The sequence below is a fragment of the Danio aesculapii genome, chromosome 23 (genome assembly GCF_903798145.1).
Source record: "Danio aesculapii chromosome 23, fDanAes4.1, whole genome shotgun sequence".
Lineage (NCBI taxonomy): Eukaryota > Metazoa > Chordata > Actinopteri > Cypriniformes > Danionidae > Danio > Danio aesculapii.
In genome coordinates, this window is record NC_079457.1 from 6,605,379 (window position 1) to 6,624,777 (window position 19,399).

At 36.9% G+C, this 19,399-nt stretch overlaps 1 protein-coding gene across 2 annotated transcripts in view; it reads left to right on the forward strand.

Moving 5' to 3' along the window:
• The window catches only part of scube3 (signal peptide, CUB domain, EGF-like 3), a 272,493-nt gene that overhangs the window by 249,371 nt on the left and 3,723 nt on the right, over positions 1–19,399 (forward strand). For both annotated transcript variants that reach the window (XM_056448768.1, XM_056448769.1), the window contains 9 exons: positions 767–883; positions 3,108–3,269; positions 7,446–7,649; positions 11,025–11,186; positions 11,872–12,039; positions 14,862–15,023; positions 15,541–15,738; positions 17,212–17,364; positions 17,452–17,531. In XM_056448768.1, the coding sequence (XP_056304743.1) occupies positions 767–883; positions 3,108–3,269; positions 7,446–7,649; positions 11,025–11,186; positions 11,872–12,039; positions 14,862–15,023; positions 15,541–15,738; positions 17,212–17,364; positions 17,452–17,531 (1,406 nt within the window). The remainder of the gene's footprint in view (positions 1–766; positions 884–3,107; positions 3,270–7,445; positions 7,650–11,024; positions 11,187–11,871; positions 12,040–14,861; positions 15,024–15,540; positions 15,739–17,211; positions 17,365–17,451; positions 17,532–19,399) is intronic.

Genomic DNA, 19,399 nt, shown 5'->3' on the forward strand with positions numbered 1-19,399 from the left:
TGTGGCAGAGCCGTGAGCAAATTCTCTGAGTGAGTAGATACTGGTATACAGTGGTTACGTTTGATTGTTTTTTTTTCTTCTTTGGTTTGTTTTTGTGTTTTATATATATATATATATATATATTCGTCTTTATATTTAATTTGTTGATTTGGTACTTTGTATTTTTGTATATATATATTTTTGGACTTTTTATGGACACTGTATATATTTTGCACTGGACATATCCTCCACATCGTTGTAAATAAATACCACCTTTTTTTACACTTCCGGGTCAGGCCATTGTGTTTTTGGATTTTTGCCATTGGGTTTTTTTTTGTTTTGTTTTGTTTTGGGTTTATTGTGATATTAAGGCCTCCCACGCCTCCTAGTGGGCCCACTCTGGGTTCACTACATCACAGTTGTTTCTTGTGTCAAAAAAAACGTAGCCTATCTTTGAGTTTGTGTTATACAATATTTATTCTGATGATTTTGAATCTTGCAAATATCCTAATTTACTAAAAACTAAAACTAATAATGACACTAATAAACACTTAAATAAACTAAGCAATTTATATTTTACAATTATTAAAAAATATATTTTAAGCAAAATATAGAAACTAATGAAAACTAGTAAATCCGCGTCTATAAACGAATTAAAACGAACTTGAAATTTGAAAACAAAAGTCAAAACAAAATAAAAACTAAAACTGATGCCAAATCTATTATAACCTTGGTTGTCAGTAGGGACATTGTACTGTATCAATGTTTTGGAGTTGTTTGTTTGTAGAGACTCAGGCTCATCCAGTGAAGCAAACGGCATCTTTTCGGATCAAGAACGCCAAATGTCACCTGCACCCGAAGCATAAGGGAAGAGCGGAGGACAACGGCAGACAGATCGGCGCAGGTCAGAAACACACACATCACCAAATCAAGGGGAACATGCTGGTTTTATGGTCCCTGTTGCAGAACGAGGGCTAGGGCTGTTTTGCGTGGATATGTGTACGTGTTTTTGGGACATTTCAGGACACAAATCTGTATAATGACGTGGGTATGACAGGTATTACAAAAAAGGTGGTGAATTATGAGGACATTACCAATATCATCTCTCAATAAGCTTATAAAAATACAGAATGGGTTTTCTTCAGGAAGTAAAACTGCACATAGTGTCTTGTGAGGGTTGGGGTTAGGGGTAGGGCAGTAAAAAGAACTGTTTGTACATTATGAAAACAATGGAAACCTGTTTAATGTCCACACAATTCACAAAAACAAACCTGTGTGTGTGTTACATTCAGACGAATATGAAGGTTTGGTGATTGATTACTTGCCATACTGTTGTTTCCCACGTTCACTTTCAATATTTATATATATTTAAAAATTGTGTTTGTTCATATATATATATATATATATATATATATATATATATATATAGCAAAATTGTAGATTTATATTTGCAGTGTACACATATAGTGTATATGTACAGTGTAACACGTCACCATTTTTCTCAGAAAACATATTTCAAGGTGCAGTTGACTTGAAATTTCCTGATCTTACTTTGTAGTTCGGTGATTGGCTGGGCCAATCCACAGCTTGATTTTCTTTCTCTGAAAGCATTTGAGAGTCTCCTTGGCTGTGTTTTGGATCATTGTGTTACTGAAATGTCCACCCTGGTTTCATCTTCATCCTCCTGCTAATGTAGATGTTGGACTGAAGCAGCTGATATTCACTTACACTGAGGAAGGGCAGAGGGTTGCTGAAAAACTACTGAAAGATTACAGCTGCTGTCTGGGCTTTCACTGCTTTTCCACACCTCTCTTTCTTCATGTGTTCAAATAATTCTTCCCTGTGTCATTTCATTTTATTACACATAACTTCATTTGTAAACTAATTAGATTTATTTAGATAATTACTTCTCATATATAGGTTTACTTGGTTATTACCAACATCTGGTAAAAATTTCAAGTCAACGGCATCTTTAGAAATATGTTTTCTAAAATGGTGTCGTGTTCAATACTTATTTCCTCCGCTGTATAGCCACACTTACAATTTTCACTGTTAATAAACCGTAAACTATGACTTTTTTCTTAATAAACTGCTAATTAACTCCTTATTATAGTTATTAGCAGTGGTTGGGTTTAGTTTTTGAGTAGGATTGGGAAGGTAGAATAAGATTGTGCAGAATATGTATTTATAAATACTAATAAATGGCCAATATACAAATAATACGCTGGTAATGAGACACTATTAATAGTGAGAATTGAAAAATATGCACCTACTTTTGTTTTTTGAAACATGATGAAGTAATGTTAAAAATACATAGATGTAAACTTTGGCCAAATAGTGTCATCAGATTTGTAAAAAAAAAAAAAAAACTATGTAGATAACAGGGAATCCGCAGGTTTTTAAAAAGTATTAAAAGTGGATAATTTATCTATTTAGAACAATTTAAGGCCATTAAAAATATTAAAAAGTCTTAAATGTCATGTTGCAAGGTGTTACATGTTGTATCATTTGGATTGTACATATGTAGTTGTCTGCTAAGTTTAATCTGCAGATATTAGCGATGAGGTTTTGAAATGTATAGCGAGAGTCTTAAAAAATGTCTTCAAAGATATTGAACTTCTCTCTCTGTATATTTCTGTATATACTCTGGATAAATAAACAATAAAGAGATTTTCTTTAAGCAGAGATGCGATTGAAAAGAGAAAAAGAAGCACATATTTGGACCAAAAACTAATCAAAACAAGTGTTGAAAAGTGAGGTATTGATCCACAAACACACAAGTACGGTAAAAACAGAAGCTCAAGCATCACTAAAAGAGTTGTTCACTCAAAAATGAAAATTCTGTCATCATTTACTCAACTTCCACTTGTTCCAATCCTGTTTGAGTTTCTTTCTATTGAACACAAAAGAAGACATTTTGAGAAATGCTAGTCGATTGATCTCCATAGAAGGAACAAAAATATGAAAGTCAATTAGTGCCAGCATTCTTCAAAATATCTTCTTTTGTGTTCAACAGAAGACAGAAACTCAAAAGAAGGGTTGTAACACGTGAAGGGTGTGTAAATGATGACACAATTTTATTTTTAAGTGAACTACCCCTTTAAGCTGAATAATATGTTGATTTGTAGGTGGTCAGCCGTGCAACAACTGTCTGGTGACGTTTGTTAATCTGAAGTGCGACTCGTCTAAGAAGACCAAAGGAGGTCGTCGAGCTCGAAACCCCTCAAATAAAGAGGTGACGCGCATTACTCTGGAGCTGGAGGCTGAGGTCAAGCCGGGAGACGCAACCGGTGAGGAAAATAACAAATAAATCGAGAGTTGAAGACAAGATTATTAGCCCTCCTGTTTAGGTTATGGTCCTGCTTTCCCCCATAGTTCAAACACATGCGCTACAGGTGAATTGAATAAACTAAAGTGTCCGTAGTATATGAGTGTTTGTAAATGGGAAAGTGTATGGATGTTTTCCAGTACTGGGCATCCGCTGCATAAAACATATTCTGGAATAATTGGTGGTTCATTCTGCTGTGGCGACCTCTGAAATAGAGACTAAACCGAAGGAAAATGAATAAATGAATGAATTGCACATATGAAAGACTATAGGAGTGAATTAGCCGATCCTTCTCATCTCTGTCTGCTCCTCATTTAATTCCTGTCTACACTCTCCACTGTCCTGTCTAATAATGCTAAAAAAAAACCCTCTAAAATAGTAATAATAAAACAGCCAATGTCTTAATAATAACAGATTGTATGGCACTAGTTAATAATGAGAATGGGCTATATGCACAGCTAGTGTTTTTCAGCCAATGAGCCACTTCCTGTGACTGTTTTAATTTCAAACTGTTCCCTTTTACAGCATCGATGTTGTAATGTGATTAAAATACAATCAATTAAATGGAATTTATTTATTTGTTGTTTATTTATTCCCTGTATAAAGATGTCTATGAGTGTAAACAAGTGTCATTTGGTGACTATTTGTCTTTTGAATATCTGAGTATAGCACTGAAAGGTGCTCCACGGATCTTCCTGATCATTATCTACAGACCTCCAAAATATTCTCCAACTTTTATTGATGATTTTACAGAGCTGTTATCATTAGTAACCTCTGAATTTGACTATTTTACCATTGCTGGGGATTTTAATGTTCACATTGATAATCCAGAAATCAATGCTGTAAAATAACTGATGACTGTTTTGAACACTTTTGATCTGACTCAGCATGTTCAAGGACCCACACACAATCGTGGACACACTCTTGATCTACTTATAACTAAGGGTTTACACATTTCATCGACTGTTGTTAAGGATGTTGCACTATCTGATCATTTCTGTATTTTCTTTGACATATTGATCACTCCAGCTATTAAAGACAGATCTGTCTCTGTCAGAAAGAGATGCATCAATGAGAACACTAATGAGCAGTTTATGAAGGCCATATCGCTAGCACCAAGTATATCTGCAGACTCTGTTGATTCTCTTCTTGATTTGTTTAACTCTAAAGTTAAGAATGTCATAGATGACATTGCTCCTGTTAAAGCCAAGAAGATAACTAGCAGCCAAAGGGGATCTTGGACTAGGTCACCAAGAGTACAAATGATGAAAAGACAGTGCAGAAAAGCTGAGCGTATGTGGAAAAAGATAAAACTAGTAGCCCATTATAATATCTATAAAGAGTCTTCGTGCTTTTAATATGGAACTAAACACTGCTAGGCAGATTTTCTTTTCAAGCCTTATAAACAGCAACGTAAATAATGCTCGTAAACTCTTTGCAACGATAGAGAGACTCACAACCCCAGCCCCCCGCCCCATGAGTTTGCTCATTTCTTTACTGACAAGATCAATAATATCAGAAAGACAATCAGCTCATCCAATCAGCCAAGTTGTGTCGAAGTCAAACAAGCTCAACCACAACTTAAGAAATCAGACATTATGTCCGATTTCATGGCAATTAATGGCAAAATCTTAGAAGAGATCGTGCAAATTATGAAAACATCAACCTGCAGTCTTGACACGCTCCCCACATCATTCTTTAAAACGGTGTTTACCTGTTTAGAAATGGATCTTCTAAAAGTGGTAAATGCTTCACTTCTCTCAGGGATTTTTCCTAACTCACTTAAAACTGCAGTTGTTAAACCCCTCTTGAAGAAGAGCAACCTGGATAACACCATATTGAGCAATTACAGGCCCATCTCGAATCTGCCTTTCATTGGCAAAATCATTGAAAAAGTTGTTTTTAACCAGGTTAACGAGTTCTTAAACTTCAAGGGGTGTTTAGACAATTTTCAATCTGGTTTCAGACCACATCACAGTACAGAGAGCGCCCTTATAAAGATAATCAATGACATCCGCCTAAATACAGATTCAGGCAAACTAACAGTGCTGGTACTGCTCGATCTCAGTGTTGCATTTGACACTGTCGATCACAGCATACTTCTGGATAGGCTGGAAAACTGGGTTGGGCTATCTGGAACTGTCGTCAAATGGATCAGATCTAACCTTGAAGGGAGAGGTTACCATGTCAGTATAGGTGACCATAGTTCAAGGTGGACACCCATGACATGTCGAGTCCCACAAGGCTCGATTCTGGCACCTCTCCTATTCAACCTTTATATGGTCCCTCTGAGCCAAGTAATGAGAAAAAAACCAAATCTCCTACCACAGCTATGCTGATGACACTCAGATCTACCTAGCCTTACTGCCTAATGACTACAGCCCCATTGACACCCTCTGCCAATGCATTGATGAAATTAACAATTGGATGTGCCAAAACTTTCTTCAGTTAAACAAAGAGAAAACTGAAGTGATTGCGTTTGGGAACAGAGACGAGGTTCTCAAGGTGAATGCGTACCTTGGCACTAAAGGTCAAACAACAAAAAATAAGGTCAAGAATCTTGGTGTGACTCTGGAGTCAGATCTGAGTTTCAATAGTCATATCAAAGCAGTTAGTAAATCAGCATACCATCATCTCAAAAACATTGCAAGAATTAGATGCTTTGTTTCCAGTGAAGACTTAGAGAAACTTGTTCATGCTTTTATCAGCAGCAGCGTGGATTACTGTAACGGACTCCTCACTGGACTTCCCAAAAAGACAGTCAGACAGTTGCAGCTCATCCAGAACGCTGCTGTAAGAATTCTGACCAGAACCAGGAAATCAGAGCACATCCCACCTGTCCTCAGGTCTTTACACTGGATCCCGGTTACATTCAGAATAGATTTTAAAATATTATTACTGGTCTATAAATCACTAAATGGCCCAGGACCTTAATACATTACAGATATGCTCACTGAATACAAACCTAACAGATCACTCAGATCTTTAGGATCATATAAACTAGAACTTCCAAGAGTTCAGTAAAAGCAGGGGAAATCGGCTTTCAGCTACTACGCCCCTCGCTGCTGGAATCAGCTTCCAGAAATGATCAGATGTGCTCTAACATTAGGCACATTCAAATCAAGACTGAAAACACATCTGTTTAGCTGTGCCTTTACTGAATGAGCACTGTGCTACATCTGACAGATCGCACTATTAAGTTTTTCTCTTCTTTTTAATTCTTTAATAACACATTTTATCTGTTTTTATGGTTTTTTTTTTTACCATTTTTATTATTTGTTTTTATTTCTCTTATACTTGTTTCTTTTATTCCAGTTTATGTAAAGTTTTTGAATTGCCACTGTGTATGAAATGTGCTATATAAATAAACTTGCCTTGCCTTCAGGTATCAAACGAGATGAAAGACTGTAAATGCAAGCACTTTTAGTAGCAGTTCATATTTTAAAGACATGATGCAGAACAATGGAATTTAAGGCAGTGCTTTATGAACCCACTTTATACCGTATATCTATCAGGCAGTGAAGATCATCTGTTTTTTAAAGAAATCAGAAAGGCTCAACAGTTGACCGAAATCGCTTGGACTGGCTGACTGAAAATGAAAAGTCCCTGTGCATATACCCCATTGGTAGGGCCAAACAGAATCTGCAGACGTTTTTTGTTATTTCCGCGCAGAAAATCTGCGGATTTATGCGGAATAATTTTGGGAGAATTGTAACTAAAAACTTCATATATGAAATAAAATATAATACATCTTTAACTTGTATTTAATGTTTACAATGCAAATCCAATTAGATCCACTTATTAGGTAAACAAAACAAGTCTTTCATGTAATATATCTACTAAAAGACAGAAAATATTACTGTACAAACTGTATTGCAAATAAATCATATGAACCTTTTCCTATTAGTCAATAATATTCCTGAAACTAATTTTAGAAATGAATAAATATAAATTTACACACATTTACTAACGTAAATAAGAAGACTGATTGGCTAAAAGTCTGTAGATTTCTGCGTGCGCAGATTCTGTGTGGGCCTACCCATTGGTACTTTAACTGAAGTGTTAGCAAAAATGCAGTCTATTAATTAGGAAACGCGCTGTGTGAAAGTCCTAGCATTCATCTATTTTTCATGTTCAGGGAACTGCAACATGATGTGTCAACGGCAGCACATGGAGCAGCAGATGAAGACGTACATTAAAACCCTGAAGAAGTCCATTAACCAGGAGCGTTTCCTACTGCGCGTGGCTGGACTGGAGTATGAGGTGGCACAGAAGCTCACACAGACGGCGCTGAAGCAGGAGAACTGCGGACCGGGCCGAGAAAAGGACAGCGGCCGCTGTGGTAAGAGCAGGACAGTAGTCATGTTTCCATCCAAAGATGCGAATTAAATGTATGTGCAAAACTGGAATGTTGCATAAAAGAATTGCAAATAAATCAGCGTTTCCATCCAACGAGTCAAAGAGAACTAAATCGTCACTTCGTGATAAAATGGCGTCAAATATCAAAAAGACAAACTTCTATAATAAATTACTTGCACCTCAGACAACAAAATGCAATGAAAATGTGCTGAAGTTTAGAGGAATGAGACGCTCTTTGGAAACACAGACGCTCAAGATATTTCTGGAGGTAATGTTGATAATATAATAATAATAATACTGAACCACTGGGGTGATGGTCGGCCCGCTGGTTTGCTCATTAATGCTATTTTCATCATCATATGACCTCTTATAACATAGTCACATGATATTTTTAATGAGCATACTGGAATTTATTTAGTTAGTGTTTCCATCATAGTAATTTCTTTCAAGAGTTCACACTTAGATAATGCTTGACAATGTTAGCAGGTTTGGCATGCTGTCCCAGGAGAGAACCCTGAGCTCGGAGATAGATGAGCCCAAGGCTCTCGCCTGGTCAATGAGCATTAAGAGGGATACGAGATAAGGTAGTTCTCGAGTGTTTAACCCGATTCGTTTGGCCTATACCTTGATTAATAGGACGGCACTATAGGAATAGATCGCCAACCACACTAGTGCATACGCATTAAGTGCTTGTGACTGTTACTATTATTTAATTCACTTGTGCCACATGTCTTTAGACTGTGGGAGGAAACTGGAGTACCTGGGGAAAAACTCACGCGAACACAGGGAGAACATGTAAACTCTGCAATGAATATGCCTACAGGCTCAACTAGGACTTGAACCAGCAACCTTGCTGTGAGGCAGCAGAGCTAGCCACTGAGCCGCCGTGTTGCCCAATCCTAGAATTAAGGACGAGGGAGAAGGGATGATTGGCCAGCTAAAGATTAGCGATAGGGACTGGCTGCGATCAATCATATCACATGCTCCTCTTTCAATTAGTTTGTGAAACTTCACTTACGTGCATTTACAACACTTATGTGCATCTTGGCGTTTCCGTCAAGGGTTTTTAATGCAACATTCCAAAATGCACATAAATATAGATGAATGGAAATGTTGCTAGTGAGTGTATGGACCCTGGAGATTTCATATACAAGGGCGTAGACTTGGGCTGTATTTGATATCGCCCCCTATACCCTTATGAGTTTTTGAAGAATGTTGGAAAAAGCTGCTTTATTCTAGAATCTTTCAGTATATCTTTCTTTTTGTTCAACAGAAGAATGATACTGATTTTAGACACGTGATGATAGATAATGACAGAATTATAATTTTTGGGTGAGCTATTCCTTTAAAAAGATTGCCTTTTTGGCCTTGGTTAATATAAAATTACAATCCACATTGTTTTGTTTACCTCTAACTGTTTTCTGAAACTATATCCTAATTTGAAATGAAACTATTGTCAAAGTGAGAAGGTACAGAGCTCATAGTTTCTGCTGTGTCTTTGCTGCCCTCTGCTGGCGTTTCTCCTTAATCAATGTTTGGAAAAAAAAGTTGCAGCATATGATAAACTATTGCCAAAACTATTGGCGACCTCAGATTAATAAAGGGACTAAGCCGAAAAGAAAATGAATGAGTGAATGAAGTTACAAAATTATCATTTTACAAAGATTGCTTGAGACTAAACTGTCTTTAAATTGTATTTAAAAGACAATGTATAAAGTAATTGTGTGAATACAGCAACAGGTTCGGTTGGCCTAGTGGATTTACATATATTTTTTGCTTGCCTAAAAAAAAATCCAATGTAATTATTACTTAGTGTCATACTTTAATGTGTCAAAACAAGAAAGCTCTAATTGTATACACTATTTTCAACATAAAATCTCTCTTTTTTTAATGACAAGTTTAACATTGTTAAAAGTATATTTATTGTGGAGGATATTACGTAAATAATCCAAATCCAATAATAATCCAATAATCGTACGCATTTCTGTTGTAAAAAAAACTGTTTATAGTTTCGTGCATATTCTTAAATATTATGTCTACTTACCCTTACTTCTATAAACAGTTTTTGTATGAATGGAAGATAATGTAAAGGGATAAATTATTCTGTTATTATCATGAGGAACTGTGTAATTGTTTTTAGTTTTCTTTCTCTGATTTGATTAAGATGGATTGTTGGTGATTAGATGGATGTCGGCCCGATAGCTTTACTTGGATAGGCGAAAATTAAGACCTGTTTAAAATTATTTAAGACACATAACACAATATTTCAGTGGATTTAAGACATGTTAAGGCCTAAAATGTAGTAGTTTTTTTTTATTGGTTAAGACTGGTTACCCTGGTTTGGAATGGAGCCAGATAATATAAAATAAATCTCATAAAATGATATAGTACCGTTCCAGGAAATTCAATCAATAAATAGTTTATATATATATATATATATATATATATATATATATATATATATATATATATATATATATATATATATATATATATATATATATATATATATACTGTACTGTTGTCATGATACTGTAATTACTAACTTCAATACGATACCTTGAAAAATATCAATATTCAATACTATTATCTGTACTGCAACGTTCTCGAACCCCCCTCCCAAAAAAATGCAGTTCTTCCAATGCTATCTCATGTATTACGTAACTTTTTGATTTAGTGCCTAATTCGTATGAATTCATACAATCACATTCATACATTTTAGTACGGTTTGCTCATCCCCTAATGGTGGTTGGGTTTAGGGGTGGGGTTTGGTGCCACGCCTCCTTTTAAAATCGTACAGTTTCGTATCATATGAATTCATATGAATTAGCCACTAAACTGCCAAAACGTAATATATTTAAGTATCCTCGTGACATCAGACTGCTTATTCATGTTTCTGTCTGCATCCCTGTAATTCTGTGTAATACTGCGCTCAGATTACTTGAATATGATAAAGTATAACCCTAAACAATGTACTTTGTGACACCACAAAATAAGCAAGTATGAAACAATAGGCTGTTTTTGTGTATACAATATTTATCATCAAACGTACAAAAAATGACTTTAGCTGCTTGTTCAAACCACAATTCTTCTTTTTGAGGGGTACAACTTAATGCATTTATATTCAATACACTTAAATTTGTATGATTTGTTTTGGGAAAACATGTAGGAATTGTCTGAAGCTCTCGCTTTTCACAGTGTATTGCACAACCTTATTTTGAAACGACACTTGAGTATAGTGGCCGTGATTGTATTTTCACTCCAAAGTGCGCTTGAGAGGGTGATTTGTCCTGTTTGAAAAGCTCCATCGATCTGTGGTTTCCCTCACTGCTGCCCTCTGCTGGCTGCTGTCTCTCAGTCAGATGTTTGCCTGGCTCATATTACCACGGGGAGCAGGAGCGATGTGTCCAGTGCCCACCGGGAACCTTCCAGGAGCGGGATGGTCAGCTTGCCTGCGACCTGTGTCCTGGAGGAGACCGGCACGGCCCACTAGGAGCCCGCAACATCACGTCATGTGCAGGTAATACACATGTCCTACTCTAAGGCTTATATGCAAACAGCATTTTAAAACAAAAGCATATATACAATGGGGGAAAAAGTATTAAACATGTTACTATGTTTCTCCGAAAACATGTTTCTAAAGGTGCCGTTGACTTGAAATTTTCACCGGATGAAAGAAATCCATATATGCAAAGAAAACAAATCTAATTCGTTTACAAATGAAGTTATGCGTAACAAAATGAAATGATGCAGGGAAACCCATGAAGAAAGGGAGGTGTAGTTCGGCAGTGAAAGCCCAGACAGCAGCTGAAATCTCTCAGTAGTTCTTCAGCAACCCTCTGCCCTTCCTCAGTGCAAATGAATATCAGCTGCTTCAGTCTAACATCTACATTAGCAGGATGATGAAGATGAAACCAGGGTGGACATTTCAGCAAGGCAATGATTTAAAACACAGCCAAGGAAACTCTTAAATGCTTTCAGAGAAAGAAAATCAAGCTGTAGAATGGCCCAGCCAATCACCTGACCTAAATGCAATTTAGAATACAAATTAAGGATCAGATTTGATGGACGAGACCCACAGAACCATCAAGATTTTTACATTCTGTTGAAGTAGACTACTTTAGACATTTGTTTTTCATTTGTATTGGTGATTTTGGTAAAGGAGATGAAGCCTGACGCTGAGAGTAATTTTTGACTGTTCACAGGTCAGTGTCCACCGGGGCATTTCTCCAGCGACGGGTTCAAGCCCTGCCAGCCATGTCCATTGGGAAAATACCAGCCAGATCCAGGACGGACCCTCTGTTTCTCTTGTGGAGGTGGACTCAGTACTAAAAGAGAAGGCGCCAGTTCATTCAATGACTGCGAGGTCAAAGGTCAGGCTTTTTCCCTTTCGGTGCACATTTACAAGCTAAACGATGACCATAAATAGGCAAAAAATATTGCAGTATATCAGATGTAAAATGTATAATTAATACAAAATAATATATGAAAATAATTAAATAATTTATTCAAATTAATTACATTAATATTATTTATGAGTTTTTATTTGGCAACTAGCTGAAGTATTTCAGTTTTATTTTATTTAGTAGTGTTTGCTGTTTTTGTAGGGGGTAGTATTGTATTTTAAATAGCTAAACTTATTTATGGTTGTAGAGTGCTTAGGATGCTTTCACACCTAGACTTTTGTTTCGGAACCTGGCACATTTCCCCAGTTAGTGTGGTTCATTTGGCATATGTGAACCCAGCAATCGTGCTCGGACCCGCACCAAAACAATCGGTCCAAGATCGCCTGAATGAGGGGGTCTCGGCTCAGTTGAAACAAACTGATCGATTGTAGTGAGAAAGCAATGCGATCCGAGTCCGGCTATATCATAGTGTATTCTGGATATTTAATAGTCATATATATGGTTATATGAATAGAGAATTATGAGTAGACAGGAGGTCATTCCTACCGGTAAATGTGCATTTCATGTCAAATACAAAAGTGAAAGCATGCTGAACTATTAACGGGAGCTGTTTAGCCGTTAGGGAAATTGACCAAACATTGACCAAACAGCAGTCTTGGTTTATCTGTTATTTCTCTCTATAATGTAAAGCCTAAAATGCATAACTCTAGCCAAGGCCTATGAATGAGAAAGTCTTACCACTGATTTATACTTGGTGACGATGTCTGTGGGAGTCACCATTCAAAATTAAAATGCAGATTTTCGCTTAATGTCTTATTACTCATCGTCATAAATTAAAATAAGGACGCATGACAGCTGAGCGGGACTCTGCAAAATAAACCGTGAAACTCCAATGTGAGGAGAGTTTACTCGCACGTGACTTGATTTAGCTACTTTGGACAGTTTAAATACTTTGTGAAAGTGAACCGCACCAAGAAAAAAGAGCAACATTGTAACAATTTTAATCCCTGTTTTGGAACCAAAGAATCGATCCACAGGAGTGTAAATACCCTTATGCTGCATTCACACCAGACACGGAAGAACTGTCAAGCGCGAGTGATTTATATGTTAAGTCAATGTGATTAGACGCGAATAGACATCCTTTGGCGCGATACGCTCGAATGAGGTGGCAGAAATGGCGCGATTCGCGCAAATGAAGCAGCAGGAGTTAAGTGTTTTGAGTGGTTGATGCGCGTTTATAATCGTTCAAGTTCGAAAATCTGGACTTCAGCAGACATTGGCGCCGCATTAACCAATCAGGAGCTTTCTCTTGTAGGGGTGTGCTTATGACATAGCGCCTCTAGCCGACACCGGACAACAGTTCATCAAACTGGGCTCGGCTCAGTCGGAAGCACCGCTGAAAGCCTCCATCATCTAGGTTGAGTTTATGAACTCACAGAGCTGGGTGCACCTCTGAAAGGATCTAGTGGACTCAGACACAGCTCCAAATAAATCTGCGCTGTTTTTCAGTCTTCATAAAGCACATAAACACAGTTATTCTTTCAATAAAATCCATGTTAGCCGTTTAGCAACGAACCATCAGTCACTGGGCAGACAGAAGCCCTGCACATGATGCAAATCTGCTTCTATTGCTCAGTGAATTTGACGTGCGAATGAAGCGAGTAAACTCAAAATGTTCACGTGTCTATTTATGCGCGATTTATCCACGAGTTCCGCGTCTGGTGTGAACACAGCATTAGTTACCTGTCATAACTTGACACAAAAGATTATGTGTTGGTGTTAAGTAAGAGAAATAGATTTGTTTTTGTGTTACATGAACATCAGAAAAGAATATTTGACTCACACAGCCATTTACAATATCCTCAAGTGTACTAATATTTTATTTTGTAATATATTTTAATTTATTTAAATTTGGTGAATTTGATTTCAAATACCTAAAGTCTTATGATTTTTGATTTAGTTAACTATGATAACTTTACATAAGGTAAATTGGCAATTTGGCATGTTTGTGTATATATTTTAAAATGAAAATTTTTGTTTTACATTTATCATGTATAAAATATATGCATTATGACTCCCAAAACCATTTAAAATATGTAATAGTGTTTTCCTCAAATGTACTACACTGTAAAACCCAATAAGTTAAGGCAACTCAAACCATTTGAGCAAACCGATTGCAACAAACCATTTAAGCTCAAAAACTAATCCTAATGAGTACTGTGAACTTAATCCATTTGAGTAAATGAAGCAATTTGAGCACAGTAAAACTCAATAAATAAAGAGAACTCAAACCAACTGAGTACTGTTAAACACAATAAGTTAAAGCAACTCAAACTGTTTGAGGAAACCGATTGCTACAAACCATTTGAGTTAAACTAATCTATATGAGTACTGTGAACTTACTCCATTTAAGTTGAAGTAATGAGGTATTTCATTAACTCCTTACATTCAACACTGATTTTAAAACTCTTTTCAAATGAGTAGAATTAACTTTCAGTATATTTGAGATAACTACACTCATTTGATAACGTTGACTGTTGGGTTTTACTGTATTATTTTATGTAGAAGTATTTAGCTTTTTTTTTCAAAATAGTTAATGTGTTTTATGGCTTTAGTTAGTTAATGATAACTTTACACTAATTTAGTGCATCTTTTTATGTAGATTTTAATATGAGAATACTTTAAATATAAAATAAATATTTACAAACAAAACCATTTACAAATACATAAACCAATTAAGCATTAAATTAGCTAAAACTAGACTATTGTCTTTGTCTGTGTGTGTATAGTGTTGTGTTCTCCAGGTCATTATTATAACACGTCAGTTCATCGGTGTATCCGCTGTCCTCATGGAACCTACCAGGCTGAATTCAGACAGAACTACTGCATCTCCTGCCCTGGAAACACCACCACAGACTTTGACGGAGCCATCAGTGTGTCTCAGTGCAAGAGTGAGTCCTTTCATTCAGTCCTCTAACACTCTGGAAATCTAGAAGTCAAAACCAGAACAACAAATTGCCTTATCAGTGAAAAAGTCTGTTTGTCAATAGCTTTTAAAGGACAAACAACTATTTGGGCTCCTTAACTTAAGAAAAAGAAGGTTATGTTAACCCTAACCCCTAACCCTAATCCTTGAAATCACTGTTAAATGCATTTGCCCCAACCCTCCCCATCACTCTCTTCTCTAATGGGATGGCGGGCCAAATTAAAGGTTACCATGGGCCAACCTTAGCCGGCCGGCAATAGTTTGGGCATCTCTGTGCTAGAGACTAGAGTTGGAGTAAATGTCTATTTCAGATGTTGGTTTTCTTTCTCCTAATCTGAAAAACATTATGATGTTCCAAACAGACTAAATTCACAAAAATGGGCAGTTCGTAAACATGTTTTACCTATAGTGTCTGCCCTGAAATGTTTTTATTAAATCTTATTAAACATTTGACCGTAATTATGTCACGGTTTTGTGTTCAGATCGTGAATGTGGGGGTGAAATTGGCGAGTTCATTGGATACATTGAGTCACCAAACTATCCCGGAAACTACCCAGCCAACGTGGAGTGTGTGTGGACCATCAACCCTCCACACAAGCGCAAGATTCTGATTGTGGTTCCTGAGATCTTTCTCCCATCTGAGGATGAGTGTGGAGATGTGCTGGTCATGAGGAAGAACTGTACGTCTTTCTGCCTTTCAACATTTTACCATTATTGACCTCCATTTTTACCACTATACCATTATCAACAGTTCTCACCTACTTTTGGAAGCAGTGTTGGGGTTTTCAAGTCTGTTTTTTGTTTAAAATATAAATTTGTAAATAGTTAACTTTAATTTGCCCTCAGATCATTTAAGATATAGGTGGCTTCTTGTTCATAAAATTGTCTCCTTGTTCATAAAATTAACAACTTGAGTTTTGAGAGTTAAAACAAACAAAGCAGACCTAAATTGACACTCATGTAGGCTTGGGCGATATGCAAAAATGCGATCTCAATAATTATTGTCCATATTGAGCGATAACGATATATATTTCGATATCAGTTGCTAATGCTTCCAGATTTAAAAGAGTACCCCAACAATGACTGAAGCCACAAAAATCAGAGGGTCCATTATATGGCATAACGTATTTCCGGCTGATAAATTTTCGGTGCCAAAAATTCGTACAACATAGTTTACATCTCTAATAAATAGGTTACATCTCTAATATCAACACACAATTAGATTCTTATTGTTGTACATTTCTGCTGTGTGATTACATCAATATACAGTAAAAAGTCCAGAGCTTATCATTGTTATTAACATACATTGTTGTCATGATTTGATATAATATCGTTTAATGGCCCAGCCCTACGCACATGACTCTTTATGGTACATTAAGAACAATCACATGTTGCGAAAATGCTTAGGAAAGTTTTCCAAAGCTAATTTATTTTGCCCTTATATGTGTTTTGATGGCTGCACTTTGGTGCAATGGTTAGCACTGTTGCCTCACAGCAAGAAGGTCGCTGGTTCGAGTCCTTGCTGGGCCGTTTAGCATTTCTGTGTGGAGTTTGCATGTTTTCCTCGTGTTGGGTTTCCTCCAGGTGCTCCGGTTTCCCTCACAGTTTAAACACATGCACTACAGGTGAACTGAATAAAATAAATTGGCCGTAGAGTATGAGTGTGTGTGAATGCGGGAGCGTATGGGTGTTTCCCAGCAATGGGTTGCAGCTGGAAGAGCATTCGCTGTGTAAAACATATGCTGGAATAGTTGACGGTTCATTCCGCTGTGGCGACCCCTGATAAAAAAAAACGGACAAAGGCAAAGAAAAATGAATGAAAGTTTTTTGACTGTATAATTGTACACATTTTGAAAGCATAGGGACCGGGAGAATTTATCAATTGCATTCATTAAATTTCCCAATTCTTTTGGGGCTTATTTGAGATTATGATCAAGTACTATTGTTTTTGGTGTGGAATTAAACTTAAACACAATTCATAAAATGCACAGAGCGAAGCGCAAGACCTTTTCAAGTACAACTTATTTAGAGTAGCAATCGAGCATGAGCTTGTATGTTGGACCTTATTAGTATGAAATATTGATTAATTATCAGATGTCTGCTGTCTGTGTTAGTGGTTTCTTTAGCTTTGGTTTCGCTGTATCTCTTCTCAGGGTCTGCAACCTCTATTACCACCTATGAGACATGTCAGACATACGAGAGACCGATCGCATTTACAGCCCGATCGAGACGCCTCTGGATCAACTTCAAATCAAATGATGTGAACAGCGCTCGTGGTTTCCAGATCCCATACGTCACATATGATGGTGCGTCACAAGATCAGTCTTCACATTTGATGCTTGTTATTATTAGTGTTCACTGTCACTAAAATACATATGTTTTCTCCTCTTTAGAAGACTATGAGCAGCTGGTTGAAGATATCGTAAGAGACGGACGACTTTATGCCTCTGAAAACCATCAAGAAATACTCAAGGTCAGTGAAGACTAAACTAAAGTTTCTCACTTATATATTTACAAATTCTAGTTTTTATATATATATATATATATATATATATATATATATATATATATATATATATATATATATATATATATATATATATACTTACCATCCACTTATTAGGTACACCTCTCCAACTGCTTTTTAACATAAATTTCTAGTCAGCCAATCACATGGCCAAACCCATGGTCAAGACGATCTGCTGCAGTTCAAACTGAGCATCAGAATGGGGAAGAAAGGGGATTTAAGCGACTTTGAATGTAGCATGGTTGTTGGTGCCAAACGGGCTGGTCTGAGTATTTCAGAAACTGCTGATCTACTGGGATTTTCACGCACAACCATCTCTAGGGTTTACAGAGAATGGTCTGATAAAGAGAAAATATCCAGTGAGCGACAGTTCTGTGGGCGCAAATGACTTGTTGATGCCTGAGGTCAGAGGAGAATGGACAGACTGGTTCCAGCTGATAGAAAGGCAACAGTAAGTCAACTAACCACTCGATACAACTGAGGTCTGCAGAAGAGCATTTCTGAAAGCACAACACATCCAACATTGATTTTTGTTGTGACATCCGGAGGGCAGGGTTAGAATTTGGCATCAACAACATAAAAGAATGGATCCATCCTGGTGGTGGTGGTATAATGGCGTTGGGGATATTTTCTTGGCACATTTTGGGCTCATTACTAGCATCGTGTCAACACCACAGCCTCCCTGAGTATTGTTGCTGACCATGTCCATCCCTTTGTGACCCATCTTCTGATGGCTACTTCCAGCAGGATAACGCACCATGTCATAAAGCCAGAATCATCTCAGACTGGTTTGTTGGACATGACAATGAGTTCACTGTATTCAAATGGCCTCCACAGTCACCAGATCCTCTTGCACTTGGGATGTGGTGGAACGGGAGATTTGCATCATGGATGTGCAGCCGACAAATCTGCAGCAACTGTGTGATGCTATCATGTCAATATGGAGCAAAATCTCTGAGAAATATTTTCCAGTACCTTGTTGAATCTCTGCCATGAAGGATTAAAGCAGTTCTGAAGGCAAAATTGGGTACAACCCAGTACTAATAAGGTGTACCTAATAAAGTGGCCGGTGAGTGTATACGTATATGCTTAAGACAAGAACAAGCAGTCCACAAGAGGGCGCAACTGATAAAAATCAAACACCACAGTATTAACAGTGAATTTCATTTTATTACATTTGAAATAAAAAAGCAGTTAACCTGTGCACTTGGGATATTTCTAGGGTTAATCATATTATGTTTCCTTTTTTATGCTTATTTTATTACTTTCAAACTGTTGTATTAAATATAATAGCTTTTAAGTTGGGCTGTCAAATGATTAAAAGAATTGCCGTAATCACACTTTTTTATGATTAATCACGAAACGCTGTATTTATTACAGAAATAAAAACACAGGCATTTAGGTTGCCATTTGAATTTAAAAACAATCAATGCTAATAACAAACAAAAATAATTTCCATGTTGGATTCTAAATGGACTACAAACACACACACACACACACACACACACAGAGACAACGCACGCAGAACAGAGGACCCAGTGAGCGAGGGATCCCTTCAGATTCATCAACACGCACGATCGCGTTCATCAAATTTGCTTAAACTAAGCATTCTAAAGTATGGCTGTATTTTTCAAGCAAGGATTCTAAAACAGCAACGTGAAGCAGACGCTTTAGAAAAGTTGCGTGTAAGGGGGGAAACATGTCAAACTTATGAAATGTGAGGGCTCATGAAAGTAGCTTAAAGGCAGAGAATAGGGCTGTGTTTGACAGCTCGCGACTTAATTTGCCACATTCACTACAGTACATTTACATGG